The sequence below is a fragment of the Xenopus tropicalis genome, chromosome 5, assembly GCF_000004195.4.
Source record: "Xenopus tropicalis strain Nigerian chromosome 5, UCB_Xtro_10.0, whole genome shotgun sequence".
NCBI classification, from domain to species: domain Eukaryota; kingdom Metazoa; phylum Chordata; class Amphibia; order Anura; family Pipidae; genus Xenopus; species Xenopus tropicalis.
The window spans coordinates 14,900,482-14,927,160 of record NC_030681.2 but is presented as its reverse complement, the minus strand read 5'-3'; the positions used below and the strand labels follow the sequence as shown (position 1 = coordinate 14,927,160).

Here is a 26,679-nt window from a genome sequence, read left to right as displayed (position 1 = left end):
AATCAACACAAGCAGGAGGGAGCACCGCCGCGCAGCAATGATGCTGGGAGGTACCAGAGTTGTCTGAAAGAACAAACTGAAATACGTTACACTTTTATAATAGAATCTGTAACATTCACAACCAAAGAGGCAAAAACATTCCATAACTTGAGAAAAACATTTTATATTTTAAAGGCATGAGTCTACAGCAGCTGACAGAATTAGTTGCCATTTCCCAGGCAGGCCGACAAAAAGCTGCTTTGCCAGTACGGCAGCATCAGCCATGTTGTATCTAGAAGAAGTACTGAGGCCGCGCGAGCGATCATCCTTGAGAAGGAGAAGCAGCGAAGGCGCGTTACTTGTCACTCATGCACTGAGCAGCAGAGAGATGATCAAGGGTCAGCAGCCACCAAATATTAGATATGCCATCGAAACAGCTAGAGATAAATTAAAGTAAATAAAAAAAAGAATTCTCTGATAAGAGACTGCAAATACTACTCAGTTACCGTCGGTAACGGCAGCGTGTTCTGGGTGAAGCAAAATATAAAATTGTAACAACGACATAAAAAGTTCTATGAATGTCAACTGAATCGTAGTACAGTCCCGACAAGTGGAATTGTTCTGAACATCGCATCATAAAAACTAGCCGGTCCATGTTTCCCTTTACAGGGGTGTAAATCGATGTCCATAAAGGTAAGAAAACTAAAACGTCATGAAATAAAGCAACATTTTGGTATCAAACGCTGGGGTCTACATTCACCTTCAGCTCATTGCTAGGCTTCTCGGAAGCATTAGTCCTTTTGGTTGCATGCTCCGGAGATTCGCTGATCATTCCTAGACTGGAGAAAGAGGCGGCGCCACAATTTGACTTTTTTCCTGAAACGTTCTTTTCCGTGCTCCCGCAACACTGCTTTGGCGCACACTGAGTTCTGCAGGACAGCTCACACAGGGAAATTCTTGATCCCGATTCCACGCTTGAAAATTCCGGCTGGATGGTAGTGGCGTGGATGCCTTCGTCGTGAAAGAAGTCTTTAATACGTTTAGCCACGTCCATGTAAGCGGTAGGATCATGGCACTTTATGTGCGCAGTGGCAATGATGCGGCTTTCGGCTAGCTGCCAGACGTGGAGCTCGTGAACGGCTTCCACACCGTCTAGGTTTTTCAGTTTCTGCTTCAGGGACGATATGTCAATTTGCTTAGGAACAGTTTGCAAAAGGATCAGGGCGGACTCTTTCAGAAGTGGGTAGGTGGTGTACAGAAGAATGCACACCATGATCACACACAGTGAGGGATCGAGGTAAAGCACCCAGCAAGGCCCAGCCATTTGTATTTCAGGAGGTGAAGAAGTGTTGTCTGGATTCGAGGAGAGAGCGGAGACATTGACTTTTTTATCACAGTGGTCTTCTACACAAGGATTAATGCAGCCTTCGTCGCTTGGACACGGGTTAAAAACAAAGTAAAAGACCAAAGCATTTAGCACCACGATAACCGAACCCAACGCATCTCCAAGAACGTGCAGGAACACCCCACGCATGTTAAGCTGAGTGCCATCTTCGTGGATTTCTGGCAAGTTGTTCTCAATGACGTTTCCATTTACTCGACCGTCTACGATATTCTCTGCCAAGGCATCTGTTACAGGAGGAAAGAACAGAGATGCAAGTTAAATATTTCCCCTGCTACTGCAGTATGTGTCAGTTACGGAAATATATGTACCACGTAATGCCTCCTACACGAAGATATAAGGATATTAAAGGAAAAGGAAAGGTTCATTGATGGGGGGAGCAAATGTGAAGCACCTATCGCTTATGGAAAGAAGGGAAAAACTGGATTGCCCGTTTCCGTGTACCCCAGGTTGGTGCAGTTTTCTGCTAACAGGAGCACCAGCTTGGGGTATCAGGTAAGTAATTACAATCGCTGAAGGGGTGCCTAACATTTGGCACCCATAAACCTTTCCTTCTCCTTAAAGGTCACCAAGTAGTTAGGTGACCATATAAAAGTGCGAGAGAGAAAACAAAGCTAGGAATGCACAGAATCCTGGGTTCAATTTAGTATTTGAAGTGAGAACTAACACCTAAAAAGAATTATGGCTATAAATGCTGCACTTTATATACTGGACTCATTGATGATCTAGGCCTTTAAAGTTGTCCTGTGGAGGCTTCCAGTTTGGATCTTCTTTAAAAGTGTCTGTGGCACTGCACATGCTCACAGTGCGCTCTGGACAGCTGATCGGAAGATAAACTTATGGAATGTCGGGAATTATTATGCAGAATATGAGGTCACTTCTGTTGGAAGTCGGTCCCTAAGCTAACATTATTGACCGCAGCCCAGAGCATGTGGTGGGAAAGAAGATGGGGGGCTACTGGGGGCATTTTCAGAAGCACAGATCTTCCCTGCTAAAGGGCCATGGTAGCCTTGGGCTGGTACAGGAACCCAGATGTAATGTTCAGCATTTATAGCCTAATTAATGTTAAGGTCCCCATACACGGGCCGATTCTAGCTGCCTATATCGGACCCTTAGACTGATTCGGCAGCTAATCGGCCCGTGTATGGGCACTACCGACGGGCCTGCCCGACCGATATCTGGCCTGAAATCGTCCAGATATTGATCAGGCAGGTTAACAAATCTAGTCAGATTGGGGACCGCATCGGCTCCCCAGGGCCAAACGATCGAATTACCCTGGATTCTCCAGATATCGCCCACCCGTAGGTGTTGATATCGGGTGAAGATCCACTCGCTTGGCGACATCACCAAGCGAGCGGATCTTAAGGTGTATGGGCACCTTTAAGCTTTAGTTCAGGGCAGATAAAATCACTTTTTCCCCCCACACAGTGCATCCCAGAGGAACACTGTACAGGGTGGAACTGGACAGTACAGTAAATACCTACAGAATAATATGCCGCTCCCAGACTGCAATGGAAATGGCTGACACCGCAGTTATGTTACCCATTAAGCATTATGTGGTGTCACTAAGGGCGAGGCTCAAAGTTGAACTTCACTTACTGGCAATTCAGTGGCAGCCCAGAATGCTTAGTAGGCAACATAACAGCACCTCTCTGCAGTATCGGCCATTTGCACTTAAGGCTGTGGGGGGGGATACAGATGGAAATGCATAACCGCTTTTTATTGACTTTACCAATCGCTAATGACTGTCTATGGCATTTGCCAGAATACACGGCTTATTAGTCTGGGCCTGACTGAATCCGAACCCTTAAAATCACATGACTATCTTTCTTTGCAGGGTTTTGATCTAGCCAAATCCCAAAACAGTGGATTTGATGCATCCATAGATTACAGTGGCTTCCATGGGTGCTAGTATAGGGTGAATCACGTAAGTGGGTGCAGTTTAAAGGGGAGGGCAGAGTGGATATTTTTCCTGATCCATCAGCATCGAAGGAGCCCCTGGGGGGAAGAGATAGATAAAAGCACAAGGCTTTCAGCTGAGTTAGAGATGCCAGGTAGGAATAGAAGGCTACCGGACATCTTATTAATGTTATCCCATCCCTGATAGGGAGGACACACTTATAACATTCACCCATGACACTGACCAGACCAACCTCCCAACTACAACAAATCAATGTGTGATTCTGTAAAATCCCAGTCAATTGTTACGAACATAAAACTGTTACTGACAACCACAATTCCAGCCCCCGAGACAACCAATCATATCACTTAGTCGTAACCACATGTGTGGGGCAAATCACAAATAAATGGGATCAAACAACTGTGAAACAGGCTGCCGAGGGTTAATGAGTGACTTCAGGGATTGTATATAGAAGAACTAAGGGACATGGCATCTGGCCCAACGCTGAATGAATGGGCTCCTGGAGAAGACACATTCATCCCTAGAGAATGGCTCAGCATGAAGCAGGAGTAATAGTGGGAAGCGCTGTAGGCACGCTCAGTGGGAGCCAGTCAGGCAGCAGGGTCAAACTGATAGGGATTGCAGTTGCTTGTGGGACACAACAGTTGGAAATGACCCAGTTTGAAGCAGTCCAATAAGCAAAGCAAGCTGTGCATAGGATCCTAGCAGCTGTGCCGCAAAGGCTTATGGGGCACCTAACAGAGACTGCTCATCATTTCCTTCAGTCCCACCATTCCATTAGTCCCTGCTAGGGATGCACTGAACCCAGTTATTCGAGGGGGGTTAGGGGGGGGCGCGGGCCCTGGTGGGCCCTCCACACCCCAGTCCGACCCTGCCCAGTGCTGCCTACAATCTAAGATCCCTATCACACACACTATCACGAACCAATGAGCTTGTTGTGAGCCTGCATGGTTTTGGAGAGTGAAAAGAATCTCTCCAGTTTGGTATTTTAGCAGCTATATGGTTGCTAGAGTCCAAATTACCTTAGCAACCAGGAGTGGTTTGAATGAGGGACTGGTATATGAATAGGAGAGAACCTATAGAGCAATAGTTTTTTGGCTGTGGGGTCAGTGACCCCCAATTGAAAGCTGCAAAGAGTTAGAAAAAGAAGGCAAATAATTAAAAATCTACAAAAAAATAAATAATGAAAAGATAAACCACCCCTTTAACAACTTGTATTTGGGAGCAACAAGCATCAAAGAACAAAAAAAAGTTGTTGTGGTTAGCCACAAAGTGACAAGTCTTAAATCTTTAACCAGCAATCCGTGCCCACCGCGTTACACAGCAGCGCAGCAAATAGGGGTGTGCCGGCATTAACCCCACAATTTATAGAACACTGTTTAAAAAAACGACACCCTCCCCCCCCCCCCGATACACACACACTTCTGGCAGTTATTAAAGTGTAAAATAACATTTGGGAAAGAATGCGGGTCTCTGGAGGCATGTGGGAGAGATTATGCACTGGCTCTGCTTACACAAGAGGTGTATAAGTCACCGGGCCAACGTCACAAACACAAAACGGCATTTGTCATTTTGCACTCGGCCAAAACGGCTGCGACTTTGCACTCAGCGAGGATCCGACGCTCTCTGCCCATTTTGCACTCAGTTAAACACATGAGCGAGTGGAAGCTGCTCCCGGCACTAGAGAGAATGATTGTTCTCTTCAGCGCACGCTTATTCAGCAAATACTGGGGGTTTTTTTTTCTTTTTGTGCGTGACAAAAGTCAAGATACAGGGAAGTTTCCAGAAACAGAAGGCAGGGACGGCTCGAAGCGATGTATCATGATATTCTGGAATCTGCACTGAAGGCACAACTAGAGGAATAGAATTCAGGTCCAAAACACTAAACTGCATTCACTGAAACTCTGAGCTGTGAGGGTTAATAAGTTCCTCGATTACTTGGCATTTGCTCGTATTTACTTAGCAATTCTATTTGCTTAACCAATTCTTTGGGAGGAGATGCTTTCTGTATGTGGTGCCAGGCTGGGGCAGAATATTCCCAAGAACAATGGTGCCATACAGAGCCAGCCCTAGCTAGGGATTATTCTATAACCTGCAGCGACTTTGTGGGCGAGATTTCTAATCTGTAAAATGCACTGGCAACAAATGGGAAGAACCCCGAGGCTCAGGGGGGGCTGGATATTATGAAACATCTAATAAATGTTCCTTAGCCTACATGTGGCCCCACACGTTAAGATCCTCTTGTTTAATGAGGTCAGATATTGCTAAGATGGGCGATATCGGGCTAAATTGATCATTTGGACCTAGGCCCATTGGATTGAGGACCACATCAATGAGCCGATGCAGTCAAACCTGCCTGGACAATTTTATCCAGATATTGATTGGGGAGGCCCGCCGGAGGGCCCCATACACCGGCACTTAAGCTGCCAAATCACTCCTAAAGTAGTTGAAATGGTAGCTTAAATCTGCCCATGGGTGGCCACCTTTACACAGAGGATTAGGGACCTTATCTGGCCAATATTGACCAGTCATATTAATGCTTAGAACTATGGAGAAAAAAAATTCTGTTGCTTTTAGAGAGAAAGGGTCTAAAGGAACATAACTGTGGATTCAATGGTCCAATATTAGGCTGGAATATAACAGACAGAATAGGAAGGCCACTGCCATAGGTGGGTGTAAGTGAGGCTGAACAGATGCAATAGGCTGATAGGACTTGCAGTAGGAGGATGAACTACATATCAAGTGCAGAAGGGGCATCATTTGGCAAGATGAGATAGTAGGGACTAAATATACCCCCAATGTACAGGGCCATGCAGAACCCAACTAAACAGGGCCATTAGGGGTTGGGAAGTCCTATTTGTAGAGGGTGGGATCCAAACAGCACATGGGGCCTGCCTCAGGACCATTAGATACAAAGTCATGGCCAGTGTGTGTAGATGATGGGGAGGGATACAGGGAGCAGAAGCCATAGGTGCTGATCCACAAGGAGAGGAAAGCCCCACCCGTGGCCCTGCAGCCTACAAAGAGCTGAATGGAGCAGTCTCAATGGGGTTAAACTTGAAGCTTAACTACACCTGCCATAGGTAGAGGGGCACTCGCGGGACCTGCCATAGGTGGGGGGGGACACTCATGGGACCCGCCATTTTACCTGTCATAGGTGGGTGACACAAGCAACCCATGGGACCCCTGGGGGGGGGGGGGGGTTACAAGAAGCCTAGAGGGTGACTACCAGGTGCTGAATGGAGCTTACCAGGTGGGGTGGGAATAATAAATGAATGGATAAATGGATGCATGAAAAAGACTTGACTTTTGTGACAGAAGGGACCCCTATTGGTACTGTCACACAGCAGCTGGGGGGACCCCTATTGGCACTGTCACACAGCAGCTGGGGGGACCCCTATTGGCACTGTCACACAGCAGCTGGGGGACCCCTATTGGCACTGTCACACAGCAGCTGGGGGACCCCTATTGGTACTGTCACACAGCAGCTGGGGGACCCCTATTGGTACTGTCACACAGCAGCTGGGGGACCCCTATTGGTACTGTCACACAGCAGCTGGAGGGCCCCTATTGGTACTGTCACACAGCAGCTGGGGGGACCCCTATTGGCACTGTCACACAGCAGCTGGGGGACCCCTATTGGCACTGTCACACAGCAGCTGGGGGACCCCTATTGGTACTGTCACACAGCAGCTGGGGGACCCCTATTGGTACTGTCACACAGCAGCTGGGGGGCCCCTATTGGTACTGTCACACAGCAGCTGGGGGGCCCCTATTGGTACTGTCACACAGCAGCTGGGGGGCCCCTATTGGTACTGTCACACAGCAGCTGGGGGACCCCTATTGGTACTGTCACACAGCAGCTGGGGGACCCCTATTGGTACTGTCACACAGCAGCTGGGGGACCCCTATTGGTACTGTCACACAGCAGCTGGGGGACCCCTATTGGTACTGTCACACAGCAGCTGGGGGACCCCTATTGGTACTGTCACACAGCAGCTGGGGGACCCCTATTGGTACTGTCACACAGCAGCTGGGGGGCCCCCTATTGGTACTGTCACACAGCAGCTGGGGGGCCCCTATTGGTACTGTCACACAGCAGCTGGGGGACCCCTATTGGTACTGTCACACAGCAGCTGGGGGGCCCCTATTGGTACTGTCACACAGCAGCTGGGGGACCCCTATTGGTACTGTCACACAGCAGCTGGGGGACCCCTATTGGTACTGTCACACAGCAGCTGGGGGGCCCCTATTGGTACTGTCACACAGCAGCTGGGGGACCCCTATTGGTACTGTCACACAGCAGCTGGGGGGCCCCTATTGGTACTGTCACACAGCAGCTGGGGGGCCCCTATTGGTACTGTCACACAGCAGCTGGGGGGCCCCTATTGGTACTGTCACACAGCAGCTGGGGGGCCCCTATTGGTACTGTCACACAGCAGCTGGGGGGCCCCTGGGCGAGTCTAATGCTGGGGGGGGGGGGGATCGCTGAGGCTATGGGGGTGCGGGCCCTATAACATGTACCCCAGCCCGGTGTCTCACCGTGTTTTCCCGGCATCCCCTCCGCCGCCGCGGCTGCCAGCGAGTTCCCGCAGTTCTCCACCAGGATGTTGGTTTCCTCCCGATCCAGGGCGGCCGATTCCCCCGCTGCTCGCTCCCGGGGTCGGTGCGATTTCTTGGCTCCGTGCGAGTGTCCGTGCCCCCCGTGTGAGTGCCCGTGCCCCGCACTGTCCCGGAACATACACAGCCCAATGAGGTTAATGAGCAGCCCCCCGGCACCCACCCCCATCACTACCAGCGGCTGCTCGATGGCTTGGGGCTCGGTGAATCGCTCGATGGCTTCCAGCACGATAGTGAAGCACAGGGCGGTGAGGAACACGGCATTGACCAGTGCCCCCATCACCCCGGCCCGGATCCAGCCGAACGTGTTCTTGTCCGTAGAGCGGGTCTTCTGGGCGAAGCGCACCGCCACTAGCCCGACCACCAGCGCGATCACGTCCGACAGCATGTGGAAGGAGTCGGACAGCATCGCCAGCGAGCCGGTCACCCGACTCACCACCACCTCCACCACGAAGAAGATGAAGGTCAGGGCCAGCATAAAGAGCAGCCGCACCCGGCTCGACTCCCACATGGCTGCGCTGCTGCTCCGGCTACCGAACCCACAGTCGGAAGGTCGCTGCGGCTTAGAAGCAGCGGCGGCGCACGGTAGCTTCCGCCTGTCAGTGGGACGGGGGAGGCGAGCTGAGGGCGAGAGGACCGGGGACCGGCGGCGCAGGCGGCTTCTCTCTCACTGGGCATCGCTGACGTCCGGAGGAGGAAAATAACAGCAACTTTTGCACCCGAAACCCGTCTTTTCCACACGGAGCGAAGCCGGGGGGCGGGGCGCGTCCCCTGGGCCACACCCCCTAGCTAAGGTGTGATTGGCAGGGGGCAGAGTGTAGCTTCCTGCAGCCTAGCAACAGGCGCCATTGCCGGGGCCGCGGCCTGCCCTCTCATTGGCTGAGGAGACGCACAGGGTGACGGACAAGATGGCACCGAATGATTGTCCTCTCTGTGCTGGGCTGTCATGGAGTTTTACCTACCAGGAGCCACATAGATGGGGAACATTCTCCCAGTCAGGACCCGAGTGAAAAATGGGAGGGCTGGCGGTGAAGGGGAAGATTTAGGGATAGGTCTGGCTTTGTAGCTATTGCTAAATGGCAACTTTAGTCCTGTTCCTGAGATCCTAGGAGCTTCCTTTTTAGAGATTATTATTTATTAACATTTATTTATAAAGCGCCAACATATGCCACAGCGCTGTACAATAAGTGGGTTTTATACATTGGACATACAGAGTAACATATAAAGCAATCAGTAACCGATACAAGAGGTGAAGGGAGCCCTGCCCAAAAGAGCTTACACTCTACAAGGAGACATACAGAGTAACATATAAAGCAATCAATAACCGATACAAGAGGGGAAGGGAGCCCTGCCCAAAAGTGCTTACAATCTACAATATTATATACCTGTTTCCCTTTCTATTCTTTATACTGCTATTTCTGACTCCTGAAACAATGTAGGGTAACCAACTCCTGCCCAGCCAGGACTAGAAGCATATATATATAATGTATATTGCAGGTCACGCCCAGAGTTGCAGCTTTTGTCATTCATAGAATAGAGCACAGAAAACATTGCTTTTCTATTTTACAGCCCTGCTTGCATTCCTTAGGCCTGTATTGGGCTAGCAGTGTAACAGCTTGCTTATATATGTACATTGTGCTTGTACCTATGGCCTTGCCCAGACCCACACAGGTTGCGTGCGACTCTCCCCTCTCACATACTGGGGGGGTAGGGGCGCTGCTACCCTGCAAGTTACCAGGGGTGGCAAGAAAATGTAAGAGACGAAATTCAATCTATTAAACTGAAATTTTGTCTCTTTTAGCGCACAGAGTGCTAGCGCTACGGTACAGATTGCGCTTTCTGCACTAGTGATGCACTTTGACCCACTCAGTCACTTCATTTGTGAGGGTGGGGGGACAGGCTTTCCTAAAATTAAATATAAACTGTTTATTAGCTGAATGGGTCGCACTCTCAGTTAAGGTGGCCGTACACGGGCCGATTCTAACTGGTCCCTTAGATTCGGCAGCTAATCGGCCCGTGTATGGGCACTAATGACGGGCCTGCCCGTCCGACATCTGGCCTGAAATCGTCCAGATATCGATCGGGCAGGTTTAAAAATTTAATCGGATCAGGGGCCACATTGGCTCGTTGATGCGGTCACTGAACCGACGGATGCCAATACCCATAATTCTATCGTTTGGCCCCAGAGTTCGTTTGCCCACCTGTAGGCAGGGATATCGGGAGAAGATCTGCTCACTTGGCGACCTCACCAAGCGAGCGGATCTTAGCGTGTATGGCCACCTTTACTCTTACACTTTTGGATGTAGTGCACACAACACCCCAGTACTCACAGACTGGTGAACTAGTTCCGCACTAGGGAAGCACATAGTGGTGTTTTACTTCAGGACCTCCCAGGTACAATTGCTTACGTAGAAACAAATAACACATTATTTAGAAATAGTTCAACTTAACTTTTCATGTTTATTCCAGTCCAGTCCATTCAAAGTCCCAATACCCTCAAGGAATTATGCGCTTACCCCCATATGCTAAAAAAAAATAAAGTTTGCCCAGGAGCAGTAACCTATAGCAACCAATAAAAGGTTTGCTTTTAAACCAGTGACCTGTAAATGATTCCTTCTGATTGGCTGTTATGGGTTACTGCTTCTGAGTAAAATTACTGTCTTTTATTATATAACCCTGTTTGGGGCATCCACAGGGTGCGGATCCTACACTAGAGTTCTTCACATTTGTACATAAACATACAGAATATAAAACTTTGGGTCAGGCTTCTCCATGTTCTTACAACTTACCATATTATTAACAGGACCCACAGGAGTAACTACGAAGGAAGCAGACCCTGCAACTACAAGGGGGCCCAGGAGGTATAGGGGCCCCATAAGGCTCTAATAATTATACATTTTTATTAATAATAAAACAGGTCAACCTCTAGACATTCTGGGGGTCTAAAAATTAATTTGTTGTGGGGCCCAGAAATATCTAGTTACACAAATGACAGGGCCCCAATTATTATCCCTTTGGGCAAGCCTATTAAAAGATCCAAATGCCTCCAGCCCAGCCTGACAAACACAACTGGCATTCTGCTCATGGGCAAGGCTGTGTTTAGGTCCATAGCTAGACTAGGCACCGGCCTAAATGTGCCCCCTAGTGGACGGAAGTGATGTAACGCGTGTGCGTGACGTCAGCACCAGATGTAACAAAACTTTGTGCCCCTAGGCACCCCTGGCTGCTTGCACCCTACCTGCCCCCCAATCCCACACTTACACCCTGACTGCTTGCACCACCCTCCAATCACTGCATAATGTCACATATTCCCTGCCAACGCTCCTGCCACATGTTTCTATGTGTTCTTCACTGGTGACTGGGAGTGGTGGGCGATATTGGGCTAAATTGATCCTTAGGGCATAAGGGCCTATAGACCAAGGACCACATGAACGAGCCTATGCAGTCCTTAATGCAATGGAAAATCAAACCTGCCTGATCGAGATCTGGGCAATTTTAGGTCAGATATTGGTTAGGCCTGTCGGGGGTGCCGATAAATGGGCAGATAAGTTGCCGAATTGATCTGAAGGATCCGAATTGGCAGCTAATCTGCCGGTGTATGGCCATCTAGGTGCTACTAAGCAGACAGTATCACACATGCTACTTTTTGCATGATATCCTTATCCTACTATGATTTGCTTTTTACTACCTATTGATAAGCTGTCGAGCAGTAACTTTTTAAATATGTTATTATAGGATTTTAGAACAGTGATCTTCCCATTTTAGCTCAGAATGTTGGTTAATTTATTGGGGGGTCACTCAACAGCTGAAGATCTTCATTTTTCCTGAAAATCTCATTTTACATTGTATTTATTACAGGCATAGCAAGTTCTGAAAGATAAGATGGCTGCGTGCAAGCCTGATGTCAGCAATGGAAATCTGCTGAGGAAGATAAAGGGAACATGGCTCAGCACAAGCTTTATCTGAGGACTTCGTCATTCTTGTTTGGGAGGATCGCTGCCTGCAAGGACAGTACAAAAAACAATACATTGGCCAGATGAATTGTGGGTTCTGGCAAATGCCAGAGGGGCTGCTGTAAGATGCCATAGACAGTCACTATTTATTGGGCTGGTGGGGGGGCTGTTTGGGCCTCTGTGTAATTGAAATACCAGGGCCTATTTTGAATACCAGTCTGGACCTGCACTAGTGCTTCTGCCAATACAAGTAGCATAAAAAAACGGTATCAGCATCTGATTCAGTTACGACTATGGGCACAAGCCATTAAAGCTTACCATGGAGCAGGGCTTTCTAAATAGAAAGGGGCGTAATCCGTAGTGTTCAAGATTGGCTTTACAACAAACTTTGGTCAGGTACAAAACCAGATCCCAACTGGCATAATGGTATGAGAATGCTGAGAGTCTATGCAAGTAGCCTTATCCATACAGTGGTTCTTATAGGGAAGCATCCCCAGGTTACCCAAACCCATAGGAGCTAAGCAGAGCCCATGTGAGGGGCAGAGGATGAAGAAAGCAGAGTGAGAGCCTGGGGGACCCTGGTTTTGGGGGAGAGATAGACAGTACAGCCCATTTGTTTATAGTTAACATGTGCCCCCTTCCAGGGGCTCTTTAGCTGGGAGAGGTGTATATCTTCTTGCATTTGGAGGAAGACTAGAACTAAATCATTTTCATTCTATGTCCAAGGGCTAGTAGGCATCATACACAGCAGTCATTCAACATGTTCCTTTCATAAATATATTTAACAATTTCTCTTAGTATTATTATTGTATAAACATCAGTATCCTAATGTGCTTTGCAATACATTTTATTTGTTTTTATTGTCACATTTTTTCCTTTTTTAACTCACAGGTGTGGAATTTGAACGGCTCTCTGGCTTAATTAACCTAGCAGCCATACAGCTATTAGAAAGTATAGGAGAGAGGGCCAGACAAAATAAGAACAACAATAAGGTTAAAGCCTTACCTTTTATCGTTATTTTGGCTTTTGGGATCAGCGACCCCCTCAGTCACCTCCATATGTTTTCAGTTCCAGGTTTGAAAGAAGCAGAATAAGAAGGCTAATACATCAAAACCCATAAACGATACAAAATGAAGAGGTACTTAGAAAAGTGAACTTCCCCTTCATTTATCATCTTAAAGGATATATATATATACTGTTATACGCATTTGTGTGAGAAAAGAGGGAATAATTCATTTTTTTCAATGCCTCCGAATATATGAATCTGGGTGATTTTTTTGCCCATTTCCCTATTCAGCCCGGCTCCCACCCTGTTCCACCCCACCCATCCTCCACACCCACTAGGGATATAAATACTGTGACTGGGGATTGGGTGCATATGCTGCTAGAAGCTCCATATTTTCACTTGTAAGTGTAACCCTTGGGGTTGCAGTTACCAAATACTGAAATTGTACAGCGCTGTGGAAGATGTTGGCGCTTTATAAATAAATGTTAATAATAATACTGAAATGAAATATTCTGCTGACCTAATTAAATTGGTAAGCTATTTGACACCTTGCCAGTAGGTGTCACTGTATCTTTCAAGCTTTCAGAACATTTTAGTTCCTTTTTCAAAAAAATGTTCTGAAAGCTTGCTATGGTTATCTTAGTTAGCCAATCAAGGTATCACCTATATACCACTTTTGTTATTTTTTATTTCAAAAGGGTTACCCTGTAAACATTTTTGACCGGCTAACACGGTACATCACCTTTTCCTGTATCTTTCAAGAAATCCCTGATCTGTGGAGAGACCAACAACCCCTGTCTCTGGAGAAAGAGTTTTAGAGGACTACTTCTTTCTGATTTTTGGGAGCTACAGGGACTGCTACATTGGGAGAGAACCCATTGTTAACCTTTATAGAGGGTAAGACCCCAGGGGAATCCTCTCTTAGCTGTTAGGATTAGCCAGCTTGTGTTGTGGGTCAGCACCCACTTAGTGCCCGTCAGGGTAAGCAAGCAGCCCAAAGCTCCAACAGAAGGTTAGTGGGTTAGTACCCTGGTTGTACACAGGAGACACCTGGAAACCCACAATAGGGGCCTTAGCGATAAGGAGGGTGTTTCTTTATAGAGAGGATTGCCATTCTACAAGCAGTGTTCATTGGCAGACCTGGCTGGGTGTGACCATAGAGCATTGCTCATATTTTTTTTTAAAGGTTATATTGAATTATTTACTGCTGTTTTATTAATTCACTGTCACCACTGTAATGTTATCCTTCAGTTGCTGCATAAATAAATATACCTTCTAAAGAATTCTTGGCACCCATTACTTTTCAATTAAATTTACACCACAACATTTCTGATAATCCTCTCACTACAAACAAAGGGCCCAGCCCTGAGTGAAAGTTCCTGGTGAAGACACAGAGCTACTAGTAGCAGCTACTTTTTCACGGCTACTAAACCTCAGAAAATCCCCTGCCATAGACAATACTGTGAATTGCCTCTGCTTAAACACATGTAGAGACAATTATCAGTAAATGATCAGCACTGTCTATTTTAGTAGCCACGACAAGTAGCTGCTACTAGTAGCTCTATGTGTCTTCGCCTTTAGGGCTCTGGCACACGGGGAGATTAGTCACCCGCGACAAAACTCCCTGTTTGCGGGCGACTAATCTCCCCGAGTTGCCATCACCTGCCATCCCACCGGCGAAAATGTAAGTCGCCGGTGGGATGGCGCACGCGGCGGCGCGATTTCAGGAAATTGCCGAAAAAGCCTTGCGGGGCAACTAATCTCCCCGTGTGCCAGAGCCCTTATACTGATGGTGTAGGCCTCAGTTGTGGTGGGTCAGCTGTCCAATGGTACTATACCTTATCAAACATATCTCAGGTAGATGAGATTGTACAGTGAGGAGCATCATTTATCAGCTTTTTTCCAGTATTGGAAGTGGGTCATCTCCAAATAAATACTATCATCTTTCTAATTATAAAAAGTAATATTCTCAGGAGAATGCAATGGTACTTTCCTAGGGCTATCTTCTCCACTAACCCCCAGGGTTCTGTTTTGTGAACATGGCATGAATAGAAACTGTTCCGTGAACCCCTCTACCCAAAACCCAGCACGATTGGGGCAGTCCTCGAAGATGTGGAAAAATGTAATTCCAAACTCTAATATTTACTTTTTATTAAGTCACAGGGCCCACAAAATGGATTTCTGATGGTGAATCAAAGGACATGACGCTGCAGAAATGTTATATACCTGGCTATAAATGGGTAGCATTTCCTCTTATATTCCCAGACAGGAAATGCCCCAAAACACTGGCACAATCAGATTCTTCTTATTTAGATTTGTCAGCATCTTGTGCTTCATTACATCTTGTGGTTATATCCCTGATGTTCTGTATTGTAGCATGCAACTTGGATTGAGCAACACCCTTAACGAAACAAGTGCAAATCACTTAATAATCCTTTTTTTTTTTTTTTTTCTATAAAACCTCTTCTTAAACAACGTCATATGAAATGAGCAGTTTCCTCAATAAAGAAATTTACCATGTATAAATAAGAAAATGTAATACAGCTATGGGACCTGTTATCCAGAATGCTTGGGATCTGGGGTTTTTAGGATAAGGGATCTTATATAATTTGCATCTCCATACTTTTTATACAAAAAAAATCATTTAAACATTAAGTAAATAGGATGGTTTTGCTTTCAATATAGATTAATTATATCGTAGTTAGAATCAATTACAAGCTACTGTACTATTTATTGGGCTGGGGGGGGCTGTTGGGGCCTCTGTGTAATGGAAATGCCAGGGCCTATTTTGAATCCCAGTCTAGGCCTGGCACAAATAGAGGCAGATTTAATCATTTCTTAATAGTGGGGAAAAAAATTGTGACTAATTTTGTTTTTCTGTGATTGCTATTTTATTTGAGAAAAAGCTCAAAAGTGTTTAAATAATTGTGTTAAATTACAGGAATAAAAAAGCCGATCACAAACAAAAGTCTTTTTGTTTCATTCACTTATAATGAGACTATAAAATCTAATTTTAATACTTGGATACTCTAGCATTTCCCAGAACTCACAGATTGCCAGTCAGGGCCTGTTTTGTTCTGTCCAGTTAGTCTGGAACGAAGAGGGTTAACCTGCCTTTCAGGCCCCTGTACTGGTGAAAGAGTAACAAAGGTATATAAATAAAACTGTACCATAATGAAAAATATGTTTGTCAGGGATAGCCTTCCTGGTATGACAATTGCCCCTTACATTCCAGTCCCAAGCCTGTGTAAATCATTAACTGAAAATATTTGTGCACATTGCTACATAAGGGAATTATGTATAATATGAAAGAACTGCCTGGTGCCCTTATTGTGGATTTTAATGACATGGCAATGTCACCAGCCCAAATGCCATAGTCACTATTTATTGGGCTGGTGGGGAGCTGTTTGGGCCTCTGTGTACTTGATATGCCAGGGCCTGTTTTTCAAAGGGTACAAATAGCAGATTGTCTGCTTTTGTACATAGTTGGTGGAAATCAGATCCACCTTCTTTTGCTCTTTTGTATCTGTATTGACAGACCCGGCGTTCGCCTGTGTGGAGCTACACAGTGTGGAGACTTTACACAGACTGATGCTGGGCTTGTCTATGGAGCTAGAGGGGTGAGCACCTGTGTATAAAATTGCAGGTAGAGGAGAGGTGACAATTTGCTATGTGTGCCCTTAGGCCAGTGATCCCCAACCAGTGGCTCGGGGCCAACATGTTGCTCACCAACCCCTTGGATGTTGCTCTCAGTGCCCCCAAACCAGGCAGTTATTTGTGAAATTCTGACTTGGGGGCAAGTTTTGGTTGAATAAAAACAAGATTAGAAAATGTTTTTTTTCCAACATTGGTGGAAAGGGGTAAATACTTTGAACAAATTGATAACAAAATTCCAGAATGTTTGGACAAGGTTAATAAATGTGAATTAAATACCAGAAAAATGTCAGGAATTCCAATTAAATTATTTAATATATCTCACCCTTTTGGCAACTGTCTTAATTTGTGAATGTCACCAAATGAAATGACTTTGGTCCACTGCTATCTAAGTGCTATGTACAGGGAGAGAAGTCCCGTATAGAATACAATTTTTAGTCATGGTCAGTATAGTTTTGGGCAGGATAAGATGTACCAAAATGGTCATAAAAGACAATAGGCCTATCCACCCAGTTTGTCAAGATCCTGCTGCAAGGATACCACATCCTGGATGGAATTAATTGGGCTGCACAGTTTTGTGTCTTTGGCAAACACTGTTACATTGCTTACAATACTCTCCCATAAGTCATCAATGAACAAATGAAGTTAAATAAAATTGGACCAAATGCAGAACCCTGTGGGGCCCCACTAAGAACTCTATTAAAATAAGAAAATGTACCATTGACAGCCACCCTCTGTACCTGGTCATGAAGCCAGTTTCCTATGCATGTAACACAAACATTGCTAAGACCTTAGCTTAGAAAGCAGTCGTTTATGGGGCACTGTATCAACTGCTTTTAAAAAATCCAAATAGATCATGTCTACTGCAACCCCACTGTCCAGCTTCTTACTAACCTCATCATAAGAAGTAATTACATTTGTCTGACATGATCTGTGTCAGGAGCAGCCACAGGTGGGTGGCTGGCAGATAGGAGCCTATATGCTGTGTAATATGGATATAACGGATACTGTTGTATATAGGCAGAAGGCATATTGAGATGCAGAGACATTTATTAAGGATTCAGCAAGAAATACAAGTCCCTAAAACAGGCCAGTGGTCAGAGGCAGGCGGCAAAACAATACAAGTCCGTTAAGCAGGCAGAGGGTCAGGACTGGCAGCAGGAAAGGAGGGTCCGAATAACAGGCAGTGGTCAGGGGCAGGCTGAAGACAGAGAGTAGTCAAATAAACAGGCCGAGGTCAAATACTGGGAGATCCAACTGCAGTCAGGGACAGGAGACGAGGAACGGAACCAGGCAGGAGTCAGGCAGGTATGGTCACAGGAACACGGGCAGGTATGGGTGCAGGAACCAGGTAGGAGTCAGGCAGGTACGGACACAGGAATCACAAAAAGGGCTTAATGAATTGTAACTGGCTTATAAAGCCCGATAATTGTCCAATTGCAACCACCTGGCTTACTAAAGGGAGGAGGAGGCGACGAGTCAGCACAATGGGGCCAAGAGGGATGATTATAATGTTTAGGGCTGGATGCCCAAGGTCTCAAGTGGCTCAGTGAGGTAATGCAGAACCTGCCTAATATAAAGTCCAGAGTTTGAGTACAGGCAGGTCCTGAATCTGCCCTAATACCATTCTCCAGAACATCATTTTGAATGTGGTCCCTTCAAATAACTTGCCCACTACTGATGTCAAGCATACTGGCCTGTAATTGCCAGGCTGAGATCGTAATCCCTTTTTTAAATATAGAAATTACATCAGCTTTTCTCCAATCCATAGGTCCCACACCAGATGAAAGCAAGTCTGAGTAAATAAGAGACCTGGCTAAAACTGAACTAAGCTCTCTCAGTACTAGTGATGAGCGAATCTGTACCGTTTCGCTTCAGCGAAAAATTCACGAAACGGCAAAAATGTTGTGCAGCAAAAAAAATTGATTTTATTATTCTTTTGTCGCCCGCAGCTATTATTTTGTTGCACGGCTATTATTTTGTCTCCTGCGGCTATTATTTTGTCTCCCACGATTATTCTTTTGTCGCCTGCGACTATTATTTTGTTGCGCGGCTATTATTTTGTCTCCTGCGGCTATTATTTTGTCTCCCACGACTATTCTTTTGTCTCCCACGGCTATTCTTTTGTCGCACGGCTATTCTTTTGTCGCCCACAGCTATTATTCATCGCGCAGCTATTCTTTTGATGCCGGCGACAATTTTTGGACATGTGGCGAGTTTTTCCGCAGCAAATTTTTTCATCCGTTTCGCGAAACAATCCGCCAATGGCGAAACGCCATTACTACTCAGTACCCAAGGGTATATTCTATCTGGCCCTGGCACTTTGTTCCAATTATTTTTTGTAAACCTTTGGGTACCATAGCTTGCGTGCATTTGCCACTGACAAGACTGAGCTAAGCTATCTGTGCTCCTATAGGGTGGGTCCTCAATTGTATACCCTGAAGGAAAAAACTGTTTTAGCACATTTTACCTATTCTGTATGCCTTCTTGCTACCAAAATGGAACCACACAGTGACCCATCCAGCAAAATCTCCTCCACCAATATTTATCTTGGCTTGAATTCCTGCACTTGGCACGAAATAGTAATAAAGCTGGCACGCTGGCATTTCCCCATAGCCACTGACTAACAATGAATTACACAGATGTTATGCTGCATAGCACAGAGGGCATAATTAGGCCAACATGAGGAGCTATCATACATTATAATCATGATATGGCACACCCGGGAATGGCTAAATATACCCTGTGACTAAGTGGACTGACTACATCACTGAATTTACTTAATAATGAAGTAGGAATGAAAAGGAGATCATTTATTAACTCCTCAGTCCCCCACCCAAATTATGTCTGGGCCCCTTTTGTCCACGGAAAAAGGGAATGAATATTTCAATAACTGATCTTTCTGGGCCCTTACCCCCACCCCCCCAGCCAGCATTGGGGTCTGCTCCCTATGTGTGTGTGTGTTATAGCCTATTGAAACTGCACTTTTATATACACAATAAACAATAGGCCACACACCTTTTTAAATTAGCAAAACAACTTTTATTTGGCAAACATAAAAACAAGTTACATCCTGTATCACTTTTCTTTGGGTTTATATGGATGTCATGGTGATGTTTGGGTACCACCTTTCTGCACATTGCCCTGAGGGTTTTTTAAGGAGGGCGGGGCTCGATTGCACTGTTGAAAGGTCCCAAGTAGGACCGAAACGGTGACTAAATAAACTTTTATTTTAAATTAAAAATAATTTTGGTCCCTTGAGTGCTATATGGACAATTAAGCGCCATTACCAACCATCTGATTTTTTTTTCTCGTTTTGTATTTTTTCACTAAAAGTCACAGAAAAAAAACGTCTTTTTTTTAGCTTTACTATGGGGGAGATTTACTAATCCACGAACGGTCCAAAGGCGTCCGAATGCGTTTTTTCGTAATGATCGGTATTTTTGCGACTTTTCCGTCGCCGTTGCGACTTTTTCGTATGTCCCGCGATTTTTTTGGCGCCGTTGTGACATTTTGCGTATATTTTCCGCTACTTTGCCGTCGCGAAAAAAATCGGCTTGATTTTTCCTCCGTTTATTATCGCTCAATACGACAAAAATCGTGACAGCGACAAAATAGTCGCGCAAAATACGATAAAGTCATGGCGGCGACGAAAAAGTCGCGACAAATATGAAAAATCGCGACGGCGACGAAAAAGTCGAAAAATTTCCGTTTCCAATGCGATTTTTTCCCTTTTGGGATTCGGATTCGTGGATTAGTAAATCTCCCCCTATGTGTCCAAACGGCTAAAAATCCAAATCCAACAATTCGCCAGCTAAAACTTGCCGAGATCACGTAGAAGTCAATGGCAGAGGCCCCTTCCCTTGAAGATCCTTTTTTTGTCTCGAAACCTCAGAGGTTTCAGATTTAAGATAAAGCGGAGGTTTTGCTGTGAGTTTTCTCCGTGACAATTCGAAAAAGTTGCAGTTTTTCCTGCACCGACTTTTCATGTATTTTTTAGTAAATGTCAGACATGTCAGAGGACAGAGTTTAGTCAAATTTGAAAAAAAAAGAGAAATTATAGAGTTTCAGTAAATCTGCCCCTTTGTCTCGCTAGAGACACCTTTTCTTTAAAAACAAGGGATTTGTTATCGCTACCTTGCACCCTTGGAAAGAAGGAGGCGTGGCTGCGTATCTGTCTGCTACAGGCGGCAGTTTTTCCAACCACAAATAGCCTTCTGAGAATTATTTTTCTAAGTAAAGCAAAAAGAAAAGAGGAATGAGAACTAAGAAATATGCACCATGCATGCTAAAGGGAATGGGAAATCTCATTGCATGCTAATGTACTTTATTGTAACATATCTCTTAAAGAGACAGGGACATTAAACTTTTTTTTTATGGTACAACATATCTCTTTGGAAAACGTCTTATTATTAATATGCTATTATTATATATTATATTATATTGCACTGTGCATCAGAGAGAAATGTCCATTATTCACATCAATTCTTCCACACACTAAGAAAAATAGTGATATATTTGTATAATGATATAACTGTTAAGGGGTTTCCCTAGATTCCATAAACGTGTTACTGGCTCTTCTTGCAGCTTCTGCTTTGTCATTGGTTTCTCGGGTTCTCCAAACCCTCCTCTCTTTATCTCCTTCCAAAGCCCTCCTGTCTGCTTACATTAAACCAGAATGGGTAGTTTGCCAGATGGGTAGTTTGCCAGCCAGCTAAGGGCAAGTGACCTTGTGCCACAGGAGGCATGACTAGTTGTAGGCAGGGACATATATTCTATATAGGCAAAAAAAAGCTTAAAAGAATACCCCCCAGCCACTTAAATATAACTCTGGAGGAGGGTCAAGGGGGGTACCCACTTTCTTCTGGAGTCAGTTCATATTCAGACTGTCCTGCAGATGAACCAATCAGTGAGGGAGGGGGCAGGGTGAAATCCATTGCTTGGGGCAGCCCCCACTTAAATACAGTCCTAGCTGTCTGAAGGTGGATCTATGGATAGGAAAGGTTGGCTTCTGCCTAGGGTGCAGTCATGGGGGGTGCAGATCCCAGCAGACTGTTAGCAGAGGAGTGAGTAATGAGTGACAGCTAGAGGGGTGGTGACAACATCTCGGGGGGCAGAATGGAGTTAGTTTGTGGGAATAGGGATAGATAGCAGCAGGGAGTTGTGAGTGTTCAGGAGGTAGGCTGGTAAGGCGCTGGGCCAGGTAGTATTGACTTGGGCAACCCTAGCAAGGTCTAGGCAAACAGCAACAGGAACACCCTACTAAGTTTACCATTGGTTTGTTCAGAGAGATATAATATCTTCCAACAGAGATATTTAACTGTATTAAGGCCTATCCTACAGGATCAGCCCCTGGAGTTTGCTCGTTGCCTGTAGAAATAGCACAAATCCATGTCAGAGCTCAGTAGGTCAGAAACCGCCTCATAAACCACAAACCAACTCCAATAAAGATGTTTGCCTGTATGTTTTCCTCTGATTTATATATTTTGTTTGCTCATTTCCCCTCTGTTTCTGGTGATGCAACTTCTTTCTTTGGAAACAGCCACATCATCATATTGTGTGACTTAAATGACAGAAATATTTATAGCAGTACATGGTTCACCAAAGCTGCAACAAGATCAGTTGTTATCTGTCTAAAAGATATGAAGATATAATGGTATCTGCTGCAGGGTTTCTTAAGGTGGCCATACACACTAAGATCCGCTCGCTTGGCGAGGTCGCCCAGCGAGCGGATCTTCTTCCGAAACCCCAACCTACGGGTGGGTGAGTCTAACTAAATGGTACGGCGGGTATAGGCACCATCGGTTCAGGGACTGCATTAACCAGCCGATGCGGTCCCCTATCCAAGGGAAAAATTAAACCTGACCAATTGCAGCTATCAGTCAGGGAGGCCTGTCGGTGGTGCCCATACATGGGCAGATAAGCTGCCGAATCGGTCAAAAGGACCAATATCGCCAGCTACAATGGCCACCTTTACTATAATAATATACAGGTATTATCCAGAATGCTCGGGACCCGGGGTTTTATGGATAAGGAATTTTTCCGTAATTTGAATCTCCTTGCCTTAACTCTACTAAAAATTATTTAAACATTTAATAAACCCAATAGGATTGTTTTGTCTTCAATAAGGGGTAATTATATCTTAGTTGGGATCAAGTACAGGTACTGTTTTATTATTACAGAGAAAAGGGAATCATTTAACCATTAAATAAACCCAATAGGGCTGTTCTGCCCCCAATAAGGGGTAATTATATCTTAGTTGGGATCAAGTACAGGTACTGTTTTATTATTACAGAGAAAAGGGAATTATTTAACCATGAAATAAACCCAATAGGGCTGTTCTGCCCCCAATAAGGGGTAATTATATCTTAGTTGGGATCAAGTACAGGTACTGTTTTATTATTACAGAGAAAAGGGAATAATTTAACCATTAAATAAACCCAATAGGGCTGTTCTGCCCCCAATAAGGGGTAATTATATCTTAGTTGGGATCAAGTACAAGGTACTGTTTTATTATCACAGGGAAAAAGGTAATTATTTTAAATTGGAGTTAAATTGGGTTCAAATGGAGCCTAGGGGACATGGCTTTCCCATAATTCTGAGCTTTCTGGATAATGGGATTTCAGATAACATATCCCATACCTGTAATACAACATTGAGTCCATTTTAATACGATCCAGTATTGCCCTGCCCTGTATCTGCTTTGGTTGCATATTGTTCCATAAAGAATCCACACAGACCTCTGCAACACTAAGTGCAAATCACATGGGTGAGAGATGGTGCCATAGCCTATAGCAGTGCTGTCCAACTTCTGTTGTACCGAGGGCCGGAATTTTTCCGACCTACGTGGTGGAGGGCCGATAATGGAAGCCAGTTTTAACCACTCCCCTTTTTGAAACCACACCCACTTGAAACCACACCCATGTTATCACATGATCATACCCATATTAATGGTTGTAGTACAGCAAAAACCTGCCATACTCTGCCTGCCCTACCCTGCCTGTGTGCCATACTCTGCCTGCCCTACCCTGCCTGTGTGTGTGCCATACTCTGCCTTCCCTACCCTGCCTGTGTGTACCATACTCTGCCTGCCCTACCCTGCCTGTGTGCCATACTCTGCCTGCCCTACCCTGCCTGTGTGTGCCATACTCTGCCTTCCCTACCCTGCCTGTGTGCCATACTCTGCCTGCCCTACCCTGCCTTTGTGTGTATCATACTCTGCCTTCCCTACCCTGCCTGTGTGTGCCATACTCTGCCTGCCCTACCCTGCCTGCGTGCCATACTTTCACTGTGTGTGCCATTCTTGGCTGGTTTGTGCCATACTTGGCCTGTGTCTGCCATACTCTGCCTGCCCTACCCTGCCTGTGTGTGCCATACTCTACCTTCCCTACCCTGCCTGTGTGTGCCATACTCTGCCTTCCCTACCCTGCCTGTGTGTGCCATACTCTGCCTGCCCTACCCTGCCTGCGTGCCATACTTTCACTGTGTGTGCCATTCTTGGCTGGTTTGTGCCATACTTGGCCTGTGTGTGCCATACTCTGCCTGCCCTACCCTGCCTGCGTGCCATACTTTCACTGTGTGTGCCATTCTTGGCTGGTTTGTGCCATACTTGGCCTGTGTGTGCCATACTCTGCCTGCCCTACCCTGCCTGCGTGCCATACTTTCACTGTGTGTGCCATTCTTGGCTGGTTTGTGCCATACTTGGCCTGTGTGTGCCATACTCTGCCTGCCCTACCCTGCCTGCGTGCCATACTTTCACTGTGTGTGCCATTCTTGGCTGGTTTGTGCCAAACTTGGCCTGTGTGTGCCATACTCTGCCTGCCCTACTTTGCCTGTGTGTGCCATACTCTGCCTTCCCTACCCTGCCTGCGTGTGCCATACTCTGCCTTCCCTACCCTGCCTGTGTGTGCCATACTCTGCCTGCCCTACTCTGCCTGTGTGTGCCATACTCTGCCTTCCCTACCCTGCCTGTGTGTGCCATACTCTGCCTTCCCTACCCTGCCTGTGTGTGCCATACTCTGCTTGCCCTATGCTGCCTGTGTGTATGGCACACACAGGCAGCCTACAGTGACACAATGCTGGCACTGCTCCTACAGTCTGCACAATAACTATATATTAAAAAACTTTTTAATTGCAGTACCACCTCAGTATATGTTCTTTTTGTAGTATGCAGGGATTATTTGTGGGTTTCTACTGCTCCTGAGGTGTGAACAGGGGAACAATGTGGGTGATTACAGCCTGAGCCTGAGGTGTGAACACTGCAGGGGGGAACAATGCAGGGATTAAAAGGTGTGAACAGTACAGGGGATTACATTTTTAAACAATACAGCCTGAATCTGAGGTGAGAACCATGCGGGGGGGGGGGGGGGGGGCAGTTAATCTCAGTACTGATACCATTTAAATCTTACACAAGAGTAAGCCATCAAAGCAGCCAGACAGGTGGGGGCCACACAGAGGGGGGCCCGCGGGCCGCCAGTTGGACAGCACTGGCCTATAGCATTTAGGAACAGACAGATTTAATATAGACAATTAAGAAAAGAAAGAAAGAAATAAGAGCACTATCACATGGGGCAATTTTGGGCATTTTCCTGCTCTGTTGTCTGCAACATGTATAAATTTATATACATATGTACATACACACAACTACATAAATACATAACAGTGCACATAGAAGAAACATATACTGTATATATTTCCCATATTGATATTAGCGTGCATATTCACATTGTAAGCAGATATCCCAAATGTCCCGCCTCTTTCCTCATCAATGGTAATTGACACACCCCTTTGTTAAAGGGGCAGATTTACTAAAACTCTAACATTTCTCAGATTTTTATTTTTGAAAATGTGACTAAACTCATTTCCACAAATGTCTGACATTTTCAAAAAATCGGAACTGAAAAAGTCAGCAAGGGAAAAAGCTGCAGAAACTGTGACTTTTTAAAACGAGCGGAAAAAATCCAAAAACCTCCAAAGTTTCTAGGCAAAAGGAGGATCTTTCAGGCAACAGAAGGGATCTCTGCCATTGATTTGTACATGATCTTGGCAAGTTTTAGCTGGCGAATTGTCAGATTTTGATATTTAGCTGTTTGGACTCATAGTAAATCTCAAAAAAGCAAAAAAACTTCCAGATATATGTTCAAACTCATAACTTGACAAATTTTGTAAAACGGGAGTGGCATTTAGGGGGGGTGGTCACAAAAATGGGTGTGGTTTAAATGATACAAGAGGGTATAGAAATATGGATGCCGTACACTGCTAAATGCCTGTATAGGAGGGCCTTTTTCTAAGAAGGGGCAGGGTACAAAGTTAAAAAAAATGGGCAAGAAATTTCCCCCCACCAAGAACCCTAAAATATTGGCATAGATACCTGCGCTCCAGAATGGAACACAAAGACCTGTGCCTTTCTCTTGAATACAGCATTGTGTGTAACAGAGCAGCAGCAGTGGGTGGGCGCACCCTTGTTATTTAGGCACAAAAGTTAGGGAGTGCCAATAGGTACAAGGTGCTAGGGAGCCTGTACTTACCCCTGCCCTATGGGATGCTCCTAAGTACAGATTCTTAATCATACAATATTCTGGGTTAAATAAACATTTTACAAATTACCATCCTACCTACAGGGGGAAAGGACATGATTTTGTATGTGATTTTGTATAGCCCATAACAGATTGCAAATGTAATTTAATAAAATCTGATGTTTTTCCAGAATAGTGATGCCCTGGTATTTAAATTGCTTTACCTACTATAAGGGCAGATGAGGGGTTTAGACTTACACCAAGTGCCATTACAGCTGATTTATTCTAATTAATCTGTAGACTGGAATATAACTCATAATTAATTAGCAGCACTATTTAATTAAAACACTGTAATGACAGCATCCATTTATATTGCGTAAACTTGTACTATTAACCCTCCAGTAGGTATGAGACAAGCTCAGTGGGTTAATGACCCTATATTAGCCTACATTTCAGATCCAACCTATAAACTTATATAGGTCAGAAGGAGGAACAGCAGAACTTTTCATTTCTACATATACACATTAGGGGTCATTTACTATGATCCCAGATGAAAGTTCTAGAGCGCTAAAGAGCTGAAAAGTGTGCCCTGCCGGGAAATTCGCCTGATATTGCCCACCTTAGGTGAC

At 45.4% G+C, this 26,679-nt stretch overlaps 1 protein-coding gene and 1 long non-coding RNA gene across 2 annotated transcripts; one reads left to right on the top strand and one right to left on the bottom strand.

The window, feature by feature from the left end:
• Positions 1-143: 143 nt before the first annotated feature.
• Positions 144-8,605, bottom strand: slc30a1 (solute carrier family 30 member 1). The gene is given in 2 exon segments (NM_001007939.1): positions 144-1,608; positions 7,845-8,605. Coding segments are annotated over 2 exon segments (1,482 nt in total). The 5' UTR covers positions 8,434-8,605; the 3' UTR covers positions 144-715.
• A 1,929-nt stretch (positions 8,606-10,534) lies between these two features.
• LOC116411098 lies at positions 10,535-15,234 on the top strand. Its single transcript, XR_004222842.1, has 3 exons — positions 10,535-13,013; positions 13,644-13,778; positions 15,039-15,234. It is a non-coding gene; the product is annotated as an uncharacterized LOC116411098 (long non-coding RNA).
• The last annotated feature ends 11,445 nt before the right edge of the window (positions 15,235-26,679 follow it).